Source organism: Heteronotia binoei, chromosome 16 (assembly GCF_032191835.1).
Source record: "Heteronotia binoei isolate CCM8104 ecotype False Entrance Well chromosome 16, APGP_CSIRO_Hbin_v1, whole genome shotgun sequence".
NCBI lineage: Eukaryota > Metazoa > Chordata > Lepidosauria > Squamata > Gekkonidae > Heteronotia > Heteronotia binoei.
In genome coordinates this window covers 62,934,673-62,957,663 of record NC_083238.1, presented here as the reverse complement: position 1 = coordinate 62,957,663, position 22,991 = coordinate 62,934,673, and the positions used below count along the sequence as shown (strand labels likewise).

General features: G+C 46.8%; 1 protein-coding gene across 1 annotated transcript in view; it reads right to left on the bottom strand.

Moving 5' to 3' along the window:
* SPAG16 (sperm associated antigen 16) overlaps positions 1-22,991 on the bottom strand; it is a 541,355-nt gene that overhangs the window by 480,678 nt on the left and 37,686 nt on the right. Inside the window, exons 5-9 of the mRNA XM_060256914.1 lie at positions 18,548-18,685; positions 15,411-15,518; positions 10,588-10,705; positions 6,222-6,291; positions 583-731 (exon numbers count right to left, since the gene is read on the bottom strand). Of these exons, the coding sequence (XP_060112897.1) occupies positions 583-731; positions 6,222-6,291; positions 10,588-10,705; positions 15,411-15,518; positions 18,548-18,685 (583 nt within the window). The remainder of the gene's footprint in view (positions 1-582; positions 732-6,221; positions 6,292-10,587; positions 10,706-15,410; positions 15,519-18,547; positions 18,686-22,991) is intronic.

The window sequence follows — 22,991 nt, the reverse complement described above, 5'->3', positions numbered from 1 at the left end:
TCCAGGGGCTTGGTCTCCTTGCTGTCCTCTGCACCTGCTCCATTCTGTGCATGTCCTTCTTGAAGGGAGGCCTCCAGAACTGCACGCAGGACTCCAGCTGTGGTCTGATCAATGCAGTGTGCAGGGGGACTAGGACAGCTTGTGATTTGGATGTTATGGATAGGAAGGAAGGATCCTGAAGGGAATGCTGAACAAAACAAAAAAATGTCCACGCAGTAGCAGAAGATGGCAACAGAAGGGGACAGATGATCACAACAGAATCTCCAAGAGGAAAAAGTTCCAGAGCTCCAATTCTGAGGCGAAAGAAGCCTTCTCCCAGGTTGTCACCTGCCTAATCTCGGAAGGCCCGAGGGGCACCCAAAAGAAGGCATCCTCTGAAGATTACTGTTGGTGTCATGCAGGTACATAAGGGAGCCGGCAGTCTTCCTGGAACGGATGGAGGTGCTAAGAGGCTACACGACCCTACGGCAAACAGCACCATAGCGATCTCTGTGCTTTCTGCATGACTTTTTGCATCAATGTTACACAGTAGAATATTAGGCCAAACTCTATGCTAACCATTCAAAATGAGAAGCATCATACCTTTGGATACCTCTTCCCCATTGGCCTCCCTGGATCTTTGTCTGGGTTTTGCAGATTAGTCCCGGAAGAAGCGTTTAGTTCCTTGGCTTCTCTGAGGCCTCTCTGGGTAGGTCCTTCTAATCCATCCTCTCTTTCGCATCTGTTGCCTACTATAAAACATAAAGCAGTTGTTAATATTTACCACTGTTTGTATCTATTCAGCCTATATCACATAACTTGTTTGTTTCCCATGATAGCTGGCCACTAAGAAGGGAAGAAAATGTTTTAAATAAAATAAAACGCATCAGAACTCCCGTAAATGGAGAATGAGTCATGTCTACGTGGCAGGAACTGTGACCACAATATTCAAGTCCTGAACAAATTCAGCACAAGGCTAATGAGACAGAAGGAGAGTCACACATGGACTGCGATCACACACACTAAATAATGCACTTTCAATCCACTTTAAATGCACTTTCCAATAGGATTTTACTGTCTGAACTGGCAAAACCCAGTTGAAAAGTGCATTGAAAGTGGATTGAAAGTGCATTATTCAGTGTGTGTGATCGTGGCCATGGTCTCTTTTGCCAGGGTACATGATGCAGCTTTTGAGATACTCCCCAACTGAAACACAGGATGCCCCAGTCCAGTTCAGTAATGACAGCAAGAACCACAATTGTAGAAAGTCCACATAATAAGCACTCAGGATCAGGAAGTTTCATTTTAATCGGAAAAGCTACACAAAACTACCATTTCAAGCACTGAGGGTGAGTGCCATGGAATCACCAGTGCTGAATGAATCCACCTGGCGTTCTAGGTATCCCCCGTGTAATTTAATTCAACGTATTCTCTGCAAGCTGCAGAACACATGTCGGAAGCCACGCTCAATGCAAAAAAATTAAAGGCAGTGTGACAGCTAACCCAAAGGGTGGTGTGGTCCTGAGAATCAGATAAAAGGCTTATTTGTATCCAACTACAGAGCAGAACAGTTAAATTTCAAGGGTGCAAATGATGCCGTGATGGGTAACAAACCTATTTATTTGAGGGGGGGGGATGTAACAGAAGCTCCCCTGCTTGTTTATGAAATGCAAGCCCAAGTAAATTACCGTGGCACCCAAGACATTTGGCAATTGTGAATCACAGAATCATAGAGTTGGAAGTGACCTCCAGGGTCATCTAGTCCAACCCCCTGCACAAGGCAGGAAACTCACAAACCTCCCCCTAAATTCACAGGATCCTCATTGCTGTCAGATGGCCATCTAGCCTCTGTTTAAAAACCTCCAAGGAAGGAGAGCCCACCACCTCCCAAGGAGGAAGCCTGTTCCACTGAGGAACCACTCTAAACTCACAAACACCTCCCCCTAAATTCACAGGATCTTCACTGCTGTCAGATGGCCATCTAGCCTCTGTTTAAAAACCTCCAAGGAAGGAGAGCCCACCACCTCCCAAGGAGGAAGCCTGTTCCACTAAGGAACCACTCTAAACTCACAAACACCTCCCTCTAAATTCACAGGATCTTCACTGCTGTCAGATGGCCATCTAGCCTCTGTTTAAAAACCTCCAAGGAAGGAGAGCCCACCACCTCCCAAGGAGGAAGCCTGTTCCACTGAGGAATCGCTCTAAACAGACAAACACCTCCCCCTAAATTCACAGGATCTTCACTGCTGTCAGATGGCCATCTAGCCTCTGTTTAAAAACCTCCAAGGAAGGAGAGCCCACCACCTCCCGAGGAGGAAGCCTGTTCCACTGAGGAATCGCTCTAAACTCACAAACACCTTCCCCTAAATTCACAGGATCCTCATTGCTGTCAGATGGCCATCTAGCCTCTGTTTAAAAACCTCCAAGGAAGGAGAGTCCACCACCTCCCGAGGAGGAAGCCTGTTCCACTGAGGAATCGCTCTAAACTCACAAACACCTTCCCCTAAATTCACAGGATCTTCACTGCTGTCAGATGGCCATCTAGCCTCTGTTTAAAAACCTCCAAGGAAGGAGAGCCCACCACCTCCCAAGGAGGAAGCCTGTTCCACTGAGGAATCGCTCTAAACAGACAAACACCTCCCCCTAAATTCACAGGATCTTCACTGCTGTCAGATGGCCATCTAGCCTCTGTTTAAAAACCTCCAAGGAAGGAGAGCCCACCACCTCCCGAGGAGGAAGCCTGTTCCACTGAGGAATCGCTCTAAACTCACAAACACCTTCCCCTAAATTCACAGGATCCTCATTGCTGTCAGATGGCCATCTAGCCTCTGTTTAAAAACCTCCAAGGAAGAAGAGCCCACCACCTCCCAAGGAGGAAGCCTGTTCCACTGAGGAACCACTCTAAACTCACAAACACCTCCCCCTAAATTCACAGGATCTTCACTGCTGTCAGATGGCCATCTAGCCTCTGTTTAAAAACCTCCAAAGAAGGAGAGCCCACCACCTCCCGAGGAGGAAGCCTGTTCCACTGAGGAATCGCTCTAAACTCACAAACACCTTCCCCTAAATTCACAGGATCCTCATTGCTGTCAGATGGCCATCTAGCCTCTGTTTAAAAACCTCCAAGGAAGGAGAGCCCACCACCTCCCAAGGAGGAAGCCTGTTCCACTGAGGAACCACTCTAAACTCACAAACACCTCCCCCTAAATTCACAGGATCTTCACTGCTGTCAGATGGCCATCTAGCCTCTGTTTAAAAACCTCCAAGGAAGGAGAGCCCACCACCTCCCAAAGAGGAAGCCTGTTCCACTAAGGAACCACTCTAAACTCACAAAGACCTCCCCCTAAATTCACAGGATCCTCATTGCTGTCAGATGGCCATCTAGCCTCTGTTTAAAAACCTCCAAGGAAGGAGAGCCCACCACCTCCCAAAGAGGAAGCCTGTTCCACTAAGGAACCACTCTAAACTCACAAACACCTCCCCCTAAATTCACAGGATCTTCACTGCTGTCAGATGGCCATCCAGCCTCTGTTTAAAAACCTCCAAGGAAGGAGAGCCCACCACCTCCCGAGGAGGAAGCCTGTTCCATTGAGGAATCACTCTAACAGTCAGGAAGTTCTTCCTAATGTTGAGCCGGAAGCTCTTTTGTGGCTAATGTTACTTTCCTGCCCTTTTTATAATGCACTATCTGGAGCCTGATCTGGTTTCTAAAATTTCTGAAATGAGAAAACCCAGTAGCTTCAAAGCAGACGTGGTCCTCTTAACGGCCTGTGTTGTAGGACTGATGCTCTGCACTGTAGACAAGGTTTTACAGCACAACCCTGTTACTATTTCAAAAACCTCCCCTGAATAATTACCTTTGTATGGAATGGCAGGCTTGGCTATTTAACTATCTTACAAAAGTTCTGGCATCTCCAGAAATGCCCTTTTGTGTGGGGCGTTGAGCAGCAGTTCCTTGTCACCGTCTTCTGTGGCACCGCATTCAGCTGGGATGGAATAGCGATGCCATGGGGGCCAGGTCATATAAAGATCACCTTTCAGCAGGATTAAAAACTCCAACCTGACTATTGTGAATAATGTTGGATTAAGAAGAAGAAAACTTTGGACTTATATTCCGCCCTCCACTTAGAGTCTCAGAGTGGCTCACGATTTCAATCTCCTTTATCTCCCCCCCCCCCCACAACAAACACCGTGAGGTGGGTGGGGCTGAGAGGGCTCTCACAGCAGCTGCCCTTTCAAGGACAACCTCTGCCAAAGCTATGGCTGACCCAAGGGCGTTCCAGCAGCTGCAAGTGGAGGAGTGGGGAATCAAACCCGGTTCTCCCAGACAAGAGTCCGCACACTTAACCACTACACCAAACTGGATCTCTATGGGCACACTTGGCCCATAAGTTACTTCTCGTGCCTTCCTTTCCACTGTCAGAAGAAGTACAACCATTCTAAAAGTATTTGTATTTTTTTTTAAACCCACTATTCTCAGTTTGGAACTATGTGAAAAAGTGAAGAATTACAGTAATCAGATGGTGTTTTCCCATTAAGTGAATAAATGATATTTTTGTTTTTAATATGGAGCCAATTTTCCCTACACTATTACGTTACATTAGGAAATGCCTGTTCTGTGATATAGCTACTAATTATGCTTTTTTGGAGATACCACAACTTAGGAACATGCAACAAACAAAGGAAGAGTGTACGGCCAGTATTTGTTTCCCTTTATTAGCAATGAGCTCCTTAGAGCCAGTGTGGTATAGTGGTTAAAGTGTAGTTGTGTGTTTCCTAGATCACAGGGGTGTCAAACATGCAGCCCAGGGGCCGAATCAGGCCCCCGGAGGGCTCCTATAAGGTCCCCGGGCAACTGGCTGTCATCTGCTTCCTTCTCCTTCTCTCCTGCTTCCTTCTGCATCACAGCTTGCTTTGCAAGGCTTGCTCAATCACACAGAGGCTACAGAGCAAAGCAACTATGTTCTCCATTGGCTTGGGGAGGAAGGGGCAGAGGGAGTGCTTGCTTTGCCAGGTTCTCTCAATCGCACAACAGAACTACTGAGCCAAGCCTCTCTTCCTTCTGTTGGCAGAGCCTCCTCCCCCCCTGGTCCCCTGGGGAAGGAAGGAAAGAGCCAGAGCTTCCTTTGCCCAGTTCCTTGAATCCCATGGGAGAGATACAAAGAAAGCACCTTTAAGACCAATGAATGCTAATGTTTAATTAAAAATCTTTAATTGTGTTTGTCTGTGTCCTTTATAAAGTTTATATCTCTGCTACCTGGAAGCTGGGTTCAGGTAGCCAGCTCCAGGTTGACTCAGCCTTCCATTCTTCCGGGGTCGGTAAAATGAGGGCCCAGCTCGCTGGGGGGAAAGTGTAGATGACTGGGGAAGGCAATGGCAACCCCCCCCCCCCCCAGGAAAAACTATTCAGTACTTACTCGCTGATAAATGTCCCAGATTGACAGAACTAGTAGCTGAGTATTTGGCCATTGTACTGTAAGGGCTTTATTCCTAGGCATTATATATTCCCCAGAGGGTACTGAGATCTGGATCACAGAACCTATTAGAAATCCCCGGGCCGAGGGAGGCGAGACTGAAGGCTACCAGAGGATGAGCCTTCTCTATTGCTGCCCCCCACTGGTGGAACCAACTCCCTGATGATGTTAGAGCCTTGCGGGACCTTGCCCAATTCCGCAAGGCTTGTAAAACAACACTTTTTCGAATGGCCTTCAGCTAAAGTACAGAGCTGCTTAACATCACGGTATGGAACTTAGCACCAAAACTGTTTTAAAAATTTGTTTAATATTTAAAGAGCAATTGTTAATTTTAATTGATCTTACTGTAATTGTTTTTATTGCTTTATGGTTTTATTGTTCTATTGTGGATTTAATGTTATTGTTAGCCGCCCTGAGCCTGCTTCGGCGGGGAGGGCGGGATATAAATGCGAAAAATAAATAAATAAATAAATAATTGCCAGGTCGCTGCGCTTGAGGAAGGGATCCAGGATGCAGGCAGGGTCACTCTCCCTGTGCCTTGTGGCACAACAGCTGGAGCTCATGCACCATGACCCTGTAAAAGGGCAGGGAACAGGCGGCAATGCAGACGACTTGTGTGCCCAGCCTGCAGGGGGCAGTGGAGGGAGAAGGCCTTGCTGGGTTCTACAGCCGTCCTTCCAATTCCACCCGTGAAGCATGGCGGAACACAGATACTTCTTGCCAAGGTTTAGATTTCTATATACAGGGCGGGGGGGGGGGGAGAATTACCTCTAGACGTCGATATATTTATATTGCTTCCGGGTTCTAAACTCTGCAAGGTGGCTTGCAAGCCAGTAACCTGAACAAGGAGAGACAGAAGAAACAAGACATTGTGAGCACTTTTCATTTCTACTTTCCAAGAAAAACAGAGACAATACATAAAGCGAGTGTAAAATCTGCCAGGGTGATCAGAACCCAACGGCACTCAATGACAACTCCATTTCCCTTCAGATTACTTAACTTCTTCACACGCTGAGCAGGGAGTGATTGAAGAGGGGGGGGGGGACAAATAAATGCCTCTGGTCCCTCAGGAGCACTTCACAAAGGACACCAGGAACCCTGGGTCACTTGACAAACCTTCTCTCCCTCACCTCTCCCGCCCCGCCCCCACATAGCAACTGTGGTGCAAACTCACCATGGGTCTTGACCAATGTTCCCTGTAAGCTGCAGAGTCTTGTGAGCAAAAATTCTACTTTATGAGCTGCTGGCATTAAAGTTGTGAGCTGCTGAGTAAATTAGTTTGCTCTGGGGTAATCCTTCCTGAGCTAAGTCAAAAATCTATAAACTAGGTCACGCTCACTCAGCTTAGAGGGAACCCTGGTCTTGACCAATGTTCCCTCTAAGCTGTGGAGTCCTGTGAGCAAAAATTCTACTTTGTGAGCTGCTGGCATGCAAGTTGTGAGCTCCTGCATCAATTAAGTGTGCTCTGGGGTTATCCTTCCTGAGCTAAGACAAAAATGTGTGAGCTGGAGGGTAAAAATCTGTGAGCTAGCTCACCCTCACTCAGTTTAGAGGGAACCCTGGTCTTGACCTGATAGCCTGAGGGATCTCAGGCAGGGAGGACTTCAGTCAGGGAGGCTAGGAGCTCTTGCCCCGGGAATTCAGATGAGAGCCCTCTAAAAGCTTCCCAGTTAGGCTTTTTCTAATGATCTGAACAACCAGGAGATCTGTGATGACTGCCACGTTCTCCGGGTGCAGGCAGGCAGCCAGGAGTCCAAAGCCAGTCCAAGGTCAAAGTCCAGGAAGTCAAGCAGGAGCCAAGTCACCAATGCAGAATCACAAACCAGAAGCAGAAGTCAATGTCCAAAAGCCAAAAGGTCAGGGTGCCAGGGAGATCAAGCAGGTCAGGATCAGGAAGGAGCGTGGATGCAAGCCAGAGAATAGACTTGTTGCTTCCACAAGGTTACCAGGTCCTGGTGGGAGCTATATGGGAGTCTCAATCAGCCTGCTCCCTGGGTGGCAGTGACTCTGCTAGAACTCAGGGCTGAGAGACCTGAAGCATCGGCGTGCCTCATGTCTTCACTCTGAAAGTTCTTTCCGGAGCCTGCTTCGAACTCTTGAGATGGGAGGAGGAGAGCTTGGAGGAGATTGATCATCAACAGCTGACACTGGTGCCTGGAGAGTGATTGATGTTTGTTCAGCTGAGGAACTGGCTGGCAACTCTTCCAGGTCTGTTAACCCTTCCAACTCCTCCTCATCAGGGCTCACGACATTGACCAGAAGTCATCTTGGCCTCACCCCCCCACCCCCAGGGCTTTTGCTTCACCAGGCTCCTGGCTGCACCGCAGGAGTTCAGGCAAGAAGGGGGTCACCTTCTGTCCCTACCTTGGAAGATGGAGACAGACAGACACACCATGCACAGTGCGTGAAGACATCTACGAAACAAGTGAAGCTGCTGTGAGTCAAAGTGTACGTACAGCACAGTGATGTCTGAGGTTATCAGCTCTTGCAAACTCCACCAAGACCTACTGCTGTAGGGCCTCCATTGAATCCTGTGGGGCGGGTCTTGCCAGCACTGTTAAGAATAGCCTGGAGCCTCCCTCCAGCCTGAAGGGCCCCCTTCCTCTTCCTCCTGTGCTGCTGGGCCACAGACGCTCCAGACTCAATGTCTGCTAGGTCTGCCCCTGGGAGGCTGGCATTCCCTACAAACCCTGCTGAGGGGGGGAGGGAGTGGATCTTGCATTTGAACTCAAAATAATTTTCTTCACCAACTTAACTAAGTCATGACCAGGGCTTGTTTTTTCAGAAAAATAGGTGGTGAAGCTCATAAGCATAACTCATTACCGTATGCTGCCCCCCACCCCCGCCAAAAGCAACCCATGCAAGAAAAGAGAGCCCTGGGTGAGCGAGGCCTGCTTGGGCTGGCTAGAGATCCAGCCAGCCCAATCAGGCCTCGCTTGCCTGGGGCTCTCCTGGGCACCCTCCCCAGTCAAAAGGCCAGCAAGTCACCCTCCACCCAAAATCACATCAGAAGTGGAGAAAGGGTGGCATGGGCTTCTCCAGGGGCTAATGAGGGCTGCTGGGGGTGTGGTGGTGGCTGGCTGGCTGCCCGCTCTCCTAATCCAGGAATTGTTAAGCAGCTGCACCTCCTATTCAGTAGACAAGGTAGGTGGGGAGGAAGAGGGGGAACTGCCAGAAAGGTTCAGGAGCTGTGGTCATATGAACATATGAAGCTGCCTTATACTGAATCAGACCCCTGGTCCATCAAGGTCAGTATTGTCTTCTCAGACTGGCAGCGGCTCTCCAGGGTCTCAAGCTGAGGATTTTCACACCTTTTTGCCTGGACCTTTTTTTTTTTTTTTTTTGAAATGCCAGGGATTGAACCTGGGACCTTCTGCTTCCCAAGCAGATGCTCTGCCACTGAGCCACCTTTCCTCCCTTGCTCCTGTGAGCTCCTGCTGAATCTGAGGCCTGGTCATGTCTATAACCCAAAACACTAATGACAATTTCTGCATTTACTGTGGTGTATTAATCTTCCCAACAGGCTGAGGCTATAGGGCCCCTGTCTGTCCTGGAACCACGGGAGTGACAAATCCAGATTATCAAATAAACTCGCTGTGCTAGAAAAATATTATGTCTCCTGAATAGTTTACAATTCTTTACAATTCAATAAACACCTCAATATTTTTACATAGCACCTTTTGATATCACCAGTGTAATCACCAGTCACTTAACAATGCTTATAAACAATTTTCCAAAAGAGCTGCTCATACAGCATCGTCACAGCACTTTGGGAAATGGTTTCTTTTGGAAAACTGCTTAGCAGGGTGAGTTTATTTGATAATCTGGGTGCAACTATGGCAGGCCTAAAAACAAACAAACTAAATGGCCTTAAATTTTCAGCTGGCACCCTCTTTGGAATTGTGGCACAAAAAGCTCTGGTCTCTGTACATTTTAGCAAAACCAACAGAAAATTAAACTCTCTTGCTCAGTTACATAATGTTTTCACTCCTATATGGTTTCCATTCTTGGAGAGCCAGTTTGGTGTAGTGGTTAAGTGCACGGACTCTTGTCTGGGAGAACCAGGTTTGATTCCCCACTCCTCCACTTGCAGCTGCTAGCATGGCCTTGGGTTAGCCATAGTTCTTGCAGAGTTGTCCTTGAAAGGGCAGCTGCTGTGAGACACCCACCTCACAGGGTGTCTGTTGTGGGGGAAGAAGATAAAGGAGATTGTGAGCCACTCTGTCCTTGAAAGGGCAGCTGCTGTGAGAGCCCTCTTAGCCCCACCCACCTCACAGGGTGTCTATTGTGGGGGGAGAAGATATAGGAGATTGTAATCCTCTCTGAGTCTCTGATTCAGAGAGAAGAGCGGGGTATAAATCTGCAGTTCTTCTTCTTCTACTTAATTTCTCAAAAGGAAATTCCTGATATTATTGATTTGATGCATTTCTGGGAACTAAATGTAAACAATCTTGTACTTTTGAATCAGTTGCTTTATTTTGTTTTTTAAACTGTTTATTCTAACACTCTCTGTTTTGATATTCTACGATACGTAACCTTTCCGTTGTTGTTGCTGTCATTGTTCCTGATGTTTCACTTTAATGTTTGTTATGCAACTTAATATCAAACTAAATAAACTGGGGGTTTTTTGAGGGGGGGGGATTCAGTTGAAAACAATTAGGCTTCTGTGAGGATCCTAGATGAAGGAAGAGCCATCCCCTTGCAAGAAATTGTGGCTGGTTTTAACTCTTCTGTTTAGAAAAATAATAATGTTTCAAAAGATCACAAAACATCCCAAATCGATTGCTTCAAAGCAGTGCATCTCGTAGTTCGCATTCACAAGCAGAGAACTCCAGCTTTTCTCACTTTGCAGAAAGGTTTTTCTCCTCTGGTCGTATTTTCATTGTACTTCCAAATACACGACCAGACAATTTCAAAACATGACTACTTGGCTTTCAGTAAAAATCCAAAACTTCTGAGGTCAGATCTATTCTATCAGTCATTGTATACATAATAAAGGTTCTTTTGTGACCCACTCCAAGTTTCCAAGGTAACACAGAACAGAAACTTAAACCTATAATTATAACCCAATAACCCCAAAGGTCCTTCAGTGGTCTGCATTGAATCTGTCGGCCAAAAGGGACTGAAGCTATACCTGCCCAATGGCTCTGTCCCTTTCCAAGCTGGTTAGCATTTTCTGTCTCAACAGAGTCTCGTATTTTTCATTCATCTGCCGTAACATTGGCTCATATGATGCATAATGTGTTTTCAGCCTGCAAACAAAAAAGGGGCGTGAAAAATAACAGAAAGGTCACTACACAAGAGAGAAGCAATATCCCTTCGCATCTCACTAAGCAAAAAAGGCCGCTCTCGTCTGCAAATCCCTATTGCCAGCAACCCAGCCTTTGCAAAGGTATCAACCAAAGATTGTCTCCCCACTCCACCCCCCCCCCCCCACTGATTTCCCTAATCATCAAAGTATCCTTGGTAAAACTTTGCTTCTGTCTTGCAAGAGCTCTTTGTGTCTTGAACAAAAAGAAAAAAACCCCACATGATTTGACAGCCAAACAAATTATTAATTTCCAGACATCAAGTACAAGTTGAGTTGTTAGAATATTAATTAAGGTGAAACCTATATTTGGAATCTTCTGTAACAGCGGCCAGCCGCCCAGGCTGTCATTACAAGCTTTGAGGTATATCTAATGCATATTTCAATTAGAACAAGACTAGATTTATACCCCGCCCTTCTCTCTGAATCAGAGACTAAGAGCGGCTTACAAACACCTTTACCTTCTTCCCCCACAACAGACACCCTGTGAGGTGGGTGGGGCTGAGAGAGCTCTCCCAGAAGCTGCCCTTTCAAGGACAACCTCTACGAGAGCTATGGCTAACCCAAGGCCATTCCCGCAGCTGCAAGTGGAGGAGTAGGGAATCAAACACGGTTTTCCCAGATAAGAGTCCACACACTTAACCACTACACCAAATGTTTAGAAATGTTTTGGCCATTTGACAAGACTAAAAATTTTAATCTCCACCTTAGAATTGTTGGAACTCTGTCTGGAGCAGCGATGCTCTGTTTTCTTGGTGCCTGGGAGGGGAAATAGTGGGAGGGCTTCTAGTGTCCTGGTCCCACTGGTCGACCTCCTGATGGTGCATGGTTTTTTGACCACTGTGTGACACAGAGTGTTGGACTGGATGGGCCACTGGCCTGATCTAACATGGCTTCTCTTATGTCCTTATGTCTAGGGCAAGTGATGCTCTGTATTCTTGGTGCTTGAGTGGGGGGCACAGTGGGAGGGCTTCTAGTAGTCCTGGCCCCACTGGTGGACCTCCTGATGGTGCCTGGTTTTTTGACCACTGTGTGACACAAAGTGTTGGACTGGATGGGCCATTGGCCTGATCCAACAGGGCTTCTCTTATGTTCTTATGAATTTGGGGGAGGGGGGAAGCTGTAAGAAGCCGCAATCAAAATTGGAAAAGTGATACAACAACAATTGAACATTTCAAGTTGACACTCCAAGTCTGTTACAGTGACCTAACTGTGAAGTCAGAAAAATGTGCTCACTTCGGCAGCACAGATGCTAAATTGGAAGTCAGAGAATAATCCCACCAAAACTAAATACCTGGAGAAACGACACTACACTCCAAACTACAACCAACAGCATTAAGCAGCAGAAATGAACACTAATCACCCTGCAAAACCCCTTTGCGAGGGACAAGAACAAGCCTGACTCCTAATGGATACCAAGAGGAGGATAAAAAATGGCGGAAGCAATCAACAGCGAAGACTCAAAAGATGGCACACAAGTCCCTCGCAAGGAGGGTGTTCGCTCAGGTGTGTGGGCTCTACATCATGAAAGTCTGGAAAAGTGACAACCAGTATCTTCAATCACACCCAGAAGCAAATTAGCAATCAGCAAAACGGTTTAAGCGCAGGGTTTATGAGTGTGCAATGGCAGAGACGGTCAGAAATCAAGCAACCTCGTTTTGTACCAATTGAACATTTCAAGTTGACACTCCAAGTCTGCTACAGCGACCTAACCGTGAAGTCAGAAAAGTGTGGTCACTTTGGCAGCACAGATACTAAACTGGAAGTCAGAGAAGCACAGATCAGGGTTGCCAGACTGGCTTCGTCTCTCACAGAGGACAATCAGATGTAACTGCCACTGCTTCAGTCTCTGCCTCAAATAATAGCAGAGGGTCAGAAACTACCTAAAGGCTCCTTACACCTGATCAGAGAGCGATAACTTTATCCCATCTAGAACATCATCGCCTCTGGCATTTTGTCCGGGTGCCATCTCAGTCTCCTTCCCACCCCTCGGTTCCTGATTGCCTCTGGCCGCCCACTTGGAGCAGCAACTGCGGCGACCGAAGGCCTAATTAGAGGAATGGAGGACTGGCTGCCTTGATCCTAACAGTGACACCCCAGCTCTTAGCTTCAGGTCATCTTAGCTTATAGGTATCAAACAGCCCTGATGAGATTAGTGATGTGAAGGCATGAAGGGGGGAAACATTTCCCAAGAGCTTTTTTTTTTTCCTTTCAAGTTTAACGGTGGAAAAACTGCAAAATTCACTAGGAAAAAAACCCTGTTTTTCCCCCTTTTGAGGCTTCTAAGACAGGCGTGTCAAACATCCGGCCCAGGGGCTGAATCAGGCCCCTGAGCAACTGGCTGTTTTCTGCTTCCTTCTCCCTCTCTCTTGCCTCCTTCTGTGTAACAGCTTGCTTTGCAAGGCTTGCTCAATCGCACAGGAGCTACAGAGTGAAGCCTCTATTTTCTCTATTGGCTGAGGCTCCTCCCCCTCCTGGTTCCCTGGGAAAGGCAGGAAAGAGCCAGAGCTTCCTTTGCTCCGTTCCCTGGATCCCATGGGAGAGATACAAAGGAAGCACCTTTAAGACCAAAGAGTGCCAACATTTTAAGCATGTTTTAAGTTTTTAAAAAATATATTTAATTGTGTTTGTCTGTGTCCTTTATAAAGTTTATACCTCTGGTATCCAAAATAGGTACACATATGGCCTGGCCCGACAAAGTCTCATTTATGTCAGGTCCAGCCCTCATAACACATGAGTTTGGAACCCGTTCAAGACAACTTACTAAATATGGGCCAATATGGGCAAAGCAATGCCCCCCAAGAGACAGGAGTTCCTCTTCCTCCATTGCTTGGGACAGCGAAGGCTGCAAGGGCACCAACAGCAGCTTGCTTGTTCTCCCGTGCTGGGGAGGGACCCTAAGCCCTTCCCAGCACTGAGCCCAAAAACATCCAACCATCTCAGAACTGCACCTCCACCCCCTGCCGGGTGTTTGCATGCCTCTGGGTTTTCGTGGCTGGATTTTAATGGCTGTTCACTTTTATGGTTTTCCCTTCAGTGTGCTGCCTCAATGTTTTAAATAAGCCTCTACCTCAAATGCTATCTCAAACCCTCATCTCGATCTCAAGCAGCAGCAAAGGATCAATCGTATCAAAAGCAGACCGATCCAGAAGGGCCAGTCCAGAGGTACTTCCCGGAACCCAGCTGTCAACAGAGATCGCCCCATGAAAGCCACCTCTCTCCCACAGCTGGGACTGAAATACCCTCCGCAGAGAAGGGAATTCCTTTTCTCCAGCTGCAGCAGATACAAGCTGGGATGGGGCCCATGAGGACTTGAGCAGAGGCAACTCATTTTCCTCTCCCCCTTTCCCAATAGCCTCCTCACTTTCCCTGCTTCCTTTTCTCCTTCCCACCTACCAGTCAACCTACCTTTCTCTGCTGCCGTCTTCAGCTTTCCCTCCCCCTGGCAGCCTCTTCCTAGTCAGTGTCTGCCCAGGTGCACAGTGAGTAATCCACAAGGACTCGCTTTCCCCGGATCCCTCTCTCCACACTTTTCCTTTTTCCCTCCTCCTGACACCTCCTTTCCTTGGTTCATTTTCCCCTTCCCAGCCACCAGCCGACCTACCTTTCTCTGCACCCCATCAACAGATTTCCCTGCTTTCTCTCTGCTTGGCAAAACTTTCACCAGTTGTGCAGCACCAGCCACCAGGCCCACATGTGAGGTGCCCACCGCTGGCTCCGGCCCTGTTATGTGGGGTACCTGACCCTGTTGTACAGTGGAGAATACTTGCAAGGCTCATCTCCCTCTCCTATGAGCAGGGGTGGAATTCTAGCAGGAGCTCCTTTGCCTATTAGGCCACACCTCCCTGATGTATCCAATCCTCCAAGAGCTTACAAGGCTCCTTTTTGTAAGCTCTTGGAGCATTGGCTACATCTGGGGTGTGTGGCCTAATAGGCAAAGGAGCTTCTGCTAGAATTCCACCCCTGCCTATGACCACCTCCCCACACTATTTACCTCCTTCTCGCCTCCTGGCAACACCCATATCCTCACCTTCCCCCTTCCCCTATTGTTCTCCTGCAACTAACCTTTTATCTGGCCTCCAATCTTCAGCTACATTTATTATTTCTATACATTTATATCCTGTCTTGCAGCACCTGAAATCCAGCAGGGTAGAATAGTTAGGGTGTTGGGCTGCCCATTTGATTCCCCACTCTTCCATGGAAGCTTGCTGGGTGACCTTAGGCCAGTCACACCCCTCTGCCTGACCCACCTCAGAGTTGTCATGAGAATAAAATGGAAGAGGGGAGAATGATAGAAGCCCCTTTGGGTCCCCATTGAGAAGAAAGGTTGGATATAAATAAAGTAGAAGATGATGATATTGGATTTATACCCCACCCTTCACTCAGAGTCTCAGAGCAGCTTACAATCTTCTTTACCTCCCCCCCCCCCGCCACAGCAGACACCCTGTGCGGTGGGTGGGGCTGAGAGAGCTCTCCCAGAAGCTGCCCTTTCAAGGACAACCTCTGCCAGAGCTACGGCAGCTGCAAGTGGAGGAGTGGGGAATCAAACCTGGTTCTCCCAGATAAGAGTCCGCACACTTCACCACGACACCAAACTGATTACGGACCAGGGTTTAAGATCCAAGGTCACCTCAGTCATGGTTACTTACCGCTTAATATCATTAATCAGCCTGTTCTTTTCTTGGACCACTCGCTTGTGGTGCATCCGATGGAAGTCACGCTCTCTCTGCATCTTCAGCAAGGCCTCCTTAGCTTTGCTGCATTCATTAAAACAAAAAGGAAATTTGGGGCTACTTAAAATAAATTACTTATCAAGGGAAGGAGAGTATCAAGTATGAGGCTAGGGCGAGTAAGTAAGCTCCAAGTTGAAACTAGCAGGGAAGGAAGCAGGGTCTTCCTTTTAACACTCAGACACAGGGACTGAGAAAGCCCTTGTGATGAAACCTAAATCTTGTAGCTCAGCCAGAAAAAAGGAAGACATTAAGAGATATAAAACAAGGCGAACGTACATTCTTGTCCAGAATTCCACGGCTTAACTCTGTCTTGCCTTTCATGTTACTTTCTGTTGGCTTTTCTAGTAGCTGCCAGTGCAGTGTTGGGAGGACCCGCTGACCCCGAACACTCTTTATGTGACAGATTTTTTGCTAGTGGCTCCAACACTCTCGCTAACTGGTCGTTATGATTGACAATCCCTGCTTGCTGTTTTTTCCCTGGCTCTGAATGGCTTCAGACATCTGCTTAGCATTCCTGTAACCTGGCTCCAGAAGGAAGCGCAATCCTCAAGAAATATGAGCACTTTGAGGAACATTGAGGCTCATGAAACTCCTGCCGCTCAATGCATCCTCCCTCCCCCGCCCCCCCCCCCCCAATATGTGCCGTGCAGCTCTGGAAGGGATCGTTGTGTGCCAAGACTGAGCACAAAAGCAGATGCAGCAAACTCTTTTGGAAGAACGATGCGTCTCCGAAGATCGCTTCCTGCTGCCTCTCTCCAGCATGATGCCTAAACAGGGTTGTTGTTTTTTCCTTACATAAAACATATCAATTGCTTAGTGTTTTATAAATGTTTCTGTACTGCATACCCTCTCCAAAACAATCAATAACGCTGCACGGTTTTATTTTCTGAACAACAACAGCTATTTCAAAACTACTCAGAATTTAACATAAAGGGAAGCATATCTTCTTTCTGTACACAGTCATTACGATTACAGAAAGATAAGCAGGACGATGAAAAGGAGACACAGACTCCTTTGCCTGGGGCGGGGTGGGGGGGAGGCTGCGCCACCTCCCACTCTCTGACTACCCAAACTGGGGCTCAGGTAGACCAATCAATCTCACAGCCAATGGCTGGGTTTTAATAGAACACCAGCTGACGGATCTATAAACACAAATACCCAATGCAGATGTTAAACTGCAGGGGGGGGGAAGCGAGGGCGAGCACACACTCCCTTGCTCAGCATGAGGCAGGGGGTCGCTTTTGTATCCCCCCCCCCATCTGACCCAGCATGTCATCAACGGAGCACTGGGGAACTTGGCAGCATTTTTAGGAATACAAAGTGGACCAAGTATGGTCACCACCTTCAATTCCTTTAATTGTTTTCTGTGGTCCCGGAAGGTAGGATCAGAACCAATGGGTTGAAATTACATCAGAAGAGTTTCTGGCTCAACATTAGGAAGAACTTCCTGGCAGTTAGAGCAATTCCTCAGTGGAACGGGCTTCCTCCTCAGAAGGTGGTGGGCTCTCCTTCCTTGGAGGTTTTTAAACAGAGGCTAGATGGCCATCTGACAGCAATGCGGATCCTGTGAATTTAGGGGGAGGCATTTGTGAGTTTCCTGCATTGTGCAGGGAGTTGGACTGGATGACCCTGGAGGTCCCTTCCAACTCTTCTATGATTGTAACAGGCTTCCTCCGCGGGAGGTGGTGGGCTCTCCTTCCTTGGAGGTTTTTAAGCAGAGGCTAGATGACCATCTGACAGCAATGAAGATCCTGTGAATTTAGGGGGAGGTGTTTGTGAATTTCCTGCATTGTGCAGGGGGTTGGACTAGATGACCCTAGAGATCCCTTCCAACTCTATGATTCTAGGATTCTATGACTAACAGTGGAATTCTAAGGAGAGTTACTCCAGTCTAAGCCCATTCATTTCAATGGGTTTAGAATGGAGTAACTCTCTTTAGGATTGCACTGTAAATGTGTTCATAATTCCAACAGGTGGGTCACTGTATTCAAAACCACATTTCACAGAACAGACATGTACTCCCATGTTCACTTCAGCACTACAGTGATTTTTCTTCAGTGCCATTGCGTTGGTCTTAGTTGCCAAAGAACTGTTTGAATCAAAAGATCTGGAAGCCTGCAGGGGGGCTGCCTGGTTCCCTAGAGCAGTGCCCCCCAACCTTTTTGGCACCAGGGACCAGTTTAGCAGAAGACAATTTTTCCATGGACCGGGCGAGTTGGGAGGGGACATGGTTTCAGGATGATACAATTGTGCACTTTATCTTCTGGGAGAACCGGGTTTGATTCCCCACTCCTCCACTTGCAGCTGCTAGAATGGCCTTGGGTCAGCCATAGCTCTCGCAGAGTTGTCCTTGAAAGGGCAGCTTCTGGGTGAGCTCTCTCAGCCCCACCCACCTCACAGGGTGTTTGTCGTGGGGGAAGAAGATAAAGGAGATTGTGAGCCACTCTGAGATTCGGAGCGGAGGGCAGGATATAAATCCAATGGATGATGGTGATGATGATTACATTGTAATATATAATGAAGTAATAATACAACTCACACCCGGTTGCTAACAGGCCACAGACCGGGACCGGTTGGGGACCCCTGCTCTAGAGGGATGCTGCCTCCTGGTCCTCTTCGCCACCTGAACTCAGAACCCTGCTCTGTCTAAAGATTAGAATCCTGTTCTCCTGTTTGCTCGCTCCTCTGTCAACTTGGAGACTCCAGGCTGTTGGTGTTTTCTCAGTCCTGGTGGGCCTTGGGATCTGGTCTTCGCTCTGTGACCTTCCCCATAAAAAGGATTCAACGGGAAACTACGAATTCCATATTTACCTGCACTTTGTTACATTTTCTATTGACGCAACACAGCCAGGCATCCAAAAAAACACTACTCTAATTCACTGCTTAGAGTTGCCACAATTAAAATTGCAACACGCCCACAGACACACACATGCAAATTTTGCAAATAAAAAGCTAAGGCAGATAAACAAATGCTTAACTCTTCAAATGAAATCAAGAGGACTTAACTGTGCTTTTATTTTTGTCAGGAGAGAAAACAAAAGTAAAAAACATACCTGGCCACAAGCTGGTAGTTCTCCAGTTCCTTCTGTAAACATTTGTTTTCCCTTTCCAAATGTTGATTGCAGGTGTATGCGTCTGGAACAAATCCAATGTCTTTATGTTCAAGCATACCTCTCTGCATCATCTCATACCTAAAATTAAATGAACGCACAGAGGAATTATATGAACGCACAGAGGAATCTTTATATTTTTCATTCCAGCCATAAGGATTTAAAAAACAAAACACTTTATTCACAGTGCAGCACCAAGTCCCTCAACCACACTACATAAATCCATGTCCTAACCACAGCGGCTTACCTGCCTTCATACATTTAAAACATTTTTCTAGAGGCACATAAGCAGGGGTGGAATTCTAGCAGGAGCTCCTTTGCATATTAGGCCACACCCTCCTGATGTAGCCAATCCTCCAAGAGCTTACAAGGCAAGGTAAGCTCTTGAAGGATTGGCTACATCAGGGGTGTGTGGCCTAATATGCAAAGCAGCTCCTGCTAGAATCCCACCCCTGCACATAAGACAATTGACTAAGCGGATGTGAACGATTAATTGCAAAGCTTTTTAAAAAATTAAATGCAGATAAATACAACATGCCTCCTTCCTAGAATACCATTCAAATATTGCCTTGTTACTTATGAGAGAATTCGGAGTGGGGGGATGTCTTAAGAACATCAGAGAAGTCATGTTCAGTTCATTTATTGTAATTAGCCATTGGCTGTTACCAATCTACAAAAATCTCAAGAGAAAGGAAAGTAAATTAGAAGTTAAAACACACTAAGTATCGTGTAGGTGTAACAAGGGTATAACAACAGATGCAATACAATGGCAATAACAATGAAGATATAGACATAAATCTAAAAGAAGAAGCCATTTTGGATCAGGCCAATGGCCCATCCAGTCCAACACAGTGGCCCAAAAAAATCAGGTGCAATCAGGCGGTCAAATATCACAGTGCAAGTATCACATTTGGAATTCCCAGAAAGTGAGAAAAAGCTATAATTCTGTTAAAAAGAACAAAAATGCACTAAGTACTACATGGGACTCAAAGAGCTCCTGGCTGCAGGCAACTATTAAGGTTGTTGTGGTCTCAATGAACTTTGGAAAGGAGAAATGAGATCAACCGGGAAGTGGGCGTGAATCTCACGAAGGAAGGTGTTGCTGGTGTTATTCCCTGAAGGAGCACAAAGGTGGGAAGCGATTCTGAGTACGCAGCCTTGCTCTCTAACTGATAAACATGACAGGCAATGGGGTAAAAAATGGAGACTGCCCAAGACTGAAATCCAACTAACCGTTAATTAAAACATGCAGTATATGGAATACAGGCAGGTCTCATCCCTTGCCTCCTTTTAAGATTTCTTTCCAAAATACTCCACAATCTGACCCTAAATTGCTTACAGATTTTAAGCCCTGGAATTCTGAGAAGAGAGTGAGTACTAATTCTGGAAACTAAAAGAAGATCATGTCATTCGTTATGTTTAACACAAATCAGAGGGGACGTGATTAAAGAGCCCAGGAGAGGAAAGAGACCAATGAAGTCGTTGGCATTAGCAGGAATAGGTTGGTTGGCTGACGATGCCCATTGACCCTGCCTGACAGTGTACTCAGAAGCTATCTCGCTCCTTGCTCTCGATGCAGAGGCAGCAAAAGAACAAGGGAGGAGGACTCGACCCTGGGAGGTGTTGGTGACAGTTCTTGCAGCCAATGGACCAGAGAAAGCAGACCCTGATAGCCAAAAGGATGCTCTCTGTTCCAGATGGAGATATTTTATTTGCTAATGATTCAAGCGCTGAGAAGCAGTCGTGGGTAGACAAATGTAGCCACGGAGACACGTGCAAACAGGAATGCTGTGAAAAGGTAATCTGTGCCCAAGAGCCAAATTGCTGCCCTCCCCCCCCTCCACTCCCTCCCTCCAGTCTTCAAGGATGGGCCCTGATGGAGGAACGGAGCAAGAAGTACAGCAACCACATCCTCTCGCTGAGCTCTGGAGCCCTGGTGGAGACCTAGAGATCATTTGCTCGAAGTCAGGGGGGCTAGAAGCCAGTCAGAGACCCAGGGGGTCAACCGTGCCGCCATTTGCATTCTGTGCAAGGCACCCAGGGGATTTAAAGGCAGCATGTATATGCAGCCTGGTGTGAGAGTAGAGCCTTATTCCCCTCCTGAGTGCTCTGTCAGGGTAGAAGAAGAAGACGACTGCAGATTTATACCCCGCCCTTCTCTCTGAATCAGAGACTCAGAGCGGCTCACAATCTCCTCTATCTTCTCCCCCCACAACAGACACCCTGTGAGGTGAGTGGGGCTGAGAGGCCTCTCCCAGAAGCTGCCCTTTCAAGGACAACTCTGTGAGAGCTATGGCTGACCCAAGGCCCTTGCAGCTGGTGCGAGTGGAGGAGTGGGGAATCAAACCTGGTTCTCCCAGATAAGAGTCTGCACACTTAACCACTACACCAAACTGGCTCTCTTTGACCTCCTAAGCCAATTGTGCTTCTGGGGTTGCGCCTCAGCCTTCTAGGCCTAGGCAAAAGCAAAACTCACAGTTAACAACCGAGGGAATGTCCTCCCTGAAAAGGTGAGCAAGGCTCCCCCCCTCTTTCTGGCTCACTGCAAATTATGCACAAGGGAATTATTCAGCAGGGCTTTATGCACAGGTAGACAGAACTGCACCGTAAAGAAATGGCCAGAAAGTTCCTCTGGTAAAGAGACAGGGACTTGGCCTAAATCCTGGTATTGCTGCCTCAGTATGCCTATATTGTAGGCCACTGTACTGCTAGCTCAATAAGTATCCTCTGGATTCGTTAGTTTCTACACAGCAGCTCTCTATGCTTGGTTTCAGCTTCTGTTTCCTTTCAGATTTCTGTAATCCAGACCAACGGGTTGAAATTAAATCAAAAGCGTTTCTGGCTTAACACTGATGAACTTTTTGACCATTAGAGCGATTCCTCAGTGGAACAGGCTTCCTCGAGAGGTGGTGGGCTCTCTTTCCTTGGAGGTTTTTAAACAGAGGCTAGAGGGCCATCTGACAGCAAGGAAGAGCCTGTGAATGAAGGGGGAGGTGTTTGTGAGTTTAGAGCGGTTCCTCAGGGGACAGGCTTCCTCCTTGGGAGGTGGTGGGCTCTCCTTTCCTAGAGGTTTTGAAACAGAGGCTAGATGGACATCTGACAGCAATGAAGATCCTGTGAATTTAGGGGGTGGTGTGAGTTTAGAGCGGTTCCTCAGTGAAACAGGCTTCCTCCTTTGACGTTCTCCTTCCTTGGAGGTTTTTAAACAGAGGCTAGATGGCCACCTGACAGCAATGAAGATCTTGTGAATTTAGGGGGAGGTGTTTGTGAGTTTAGAGCAGTTCCTCAGTGGAACAGGCTTCCTCCTTGGGAGGTGGTGGGCTCTCCTTCCTTAGAGGTTTTTCAACAGAGGCTAGTTGGCCATCTGACAGCAATGAGGATCCTGTGAATTTAGGGGGAGGTGTTTGTGAGTTTCCTGTATTGTGCAGTGGGTTGGACTAGATGACCCTGGAGATCCCTTCCAACTCTATGATTCTGGGGTGTCCCATCCAGTAGTTTGTACTTTACACTATGTAGTTCACTCTGGGTCTCAGCAAGACAGGCAGACTTAAATGACCAATTAAATATTCCTTATGGGTACATTTGCTTCATTTATTGACGTTTACCACCAAACGTTCACCTACTTTTCTACTAAATTCAAAAAAATTTTGTTTTACATATCTTTTTATGGATTTTCCCTCCATTTTCATTCCTTCAAATATTCTTTTCCCCTTGATTAGAAAATTATATGTCTCTCCCATCATGTCACTTTTGCATATATTCTCCAGCACTTTTATCTGTCCCAGACAGTTATTTTTCTTCTTTCTTTAGCTAGAAAGCATCATACAACATAATCCCCCTAATATAAGCTTCATTTGCTTTCCAAAGGATCGCATCAGAGAGGCCTTCCTGAGGTTAGTCTTGAAATACTCTTTTAATTCAACTTGTATCCTTTTAAAAAATTCATTATTTAAAAACCAGGTTCTTTCGATTTTACCATCAAAGGGAATGTTTATAGAAACTAGAGGATGGTCAGAAAAAAAGAATCAATGCTATGTGAGTGTTAGCAATACGTTTCAAAAAGGTTTTAGAGATTTTAAAACATGTCAGTCCAAGAAAAGGAATTATGAACCTTGAAGAAGAAAGTGAAATCTCAAAAAGAATTCTAATAATCAGAAGCTTTAACATGCTTCTCTCAGCCTATCCCAGTGGACTGTTGACATGTTTCTTTGTAGCCTCACCATGATTTCCCATTATTTCCTCCCCTTTAAAAATGAGTCAATGAAATGTTAAAATCTAGAAAACTGATTTATGAAACCTGTTAAATTTTATAAAGCGTGGTTTTGTTTGCTACAATCGCAGAATGGGTTTTGTAATTAGACAGTGAAGTGCCAAATTCCAAAACCTC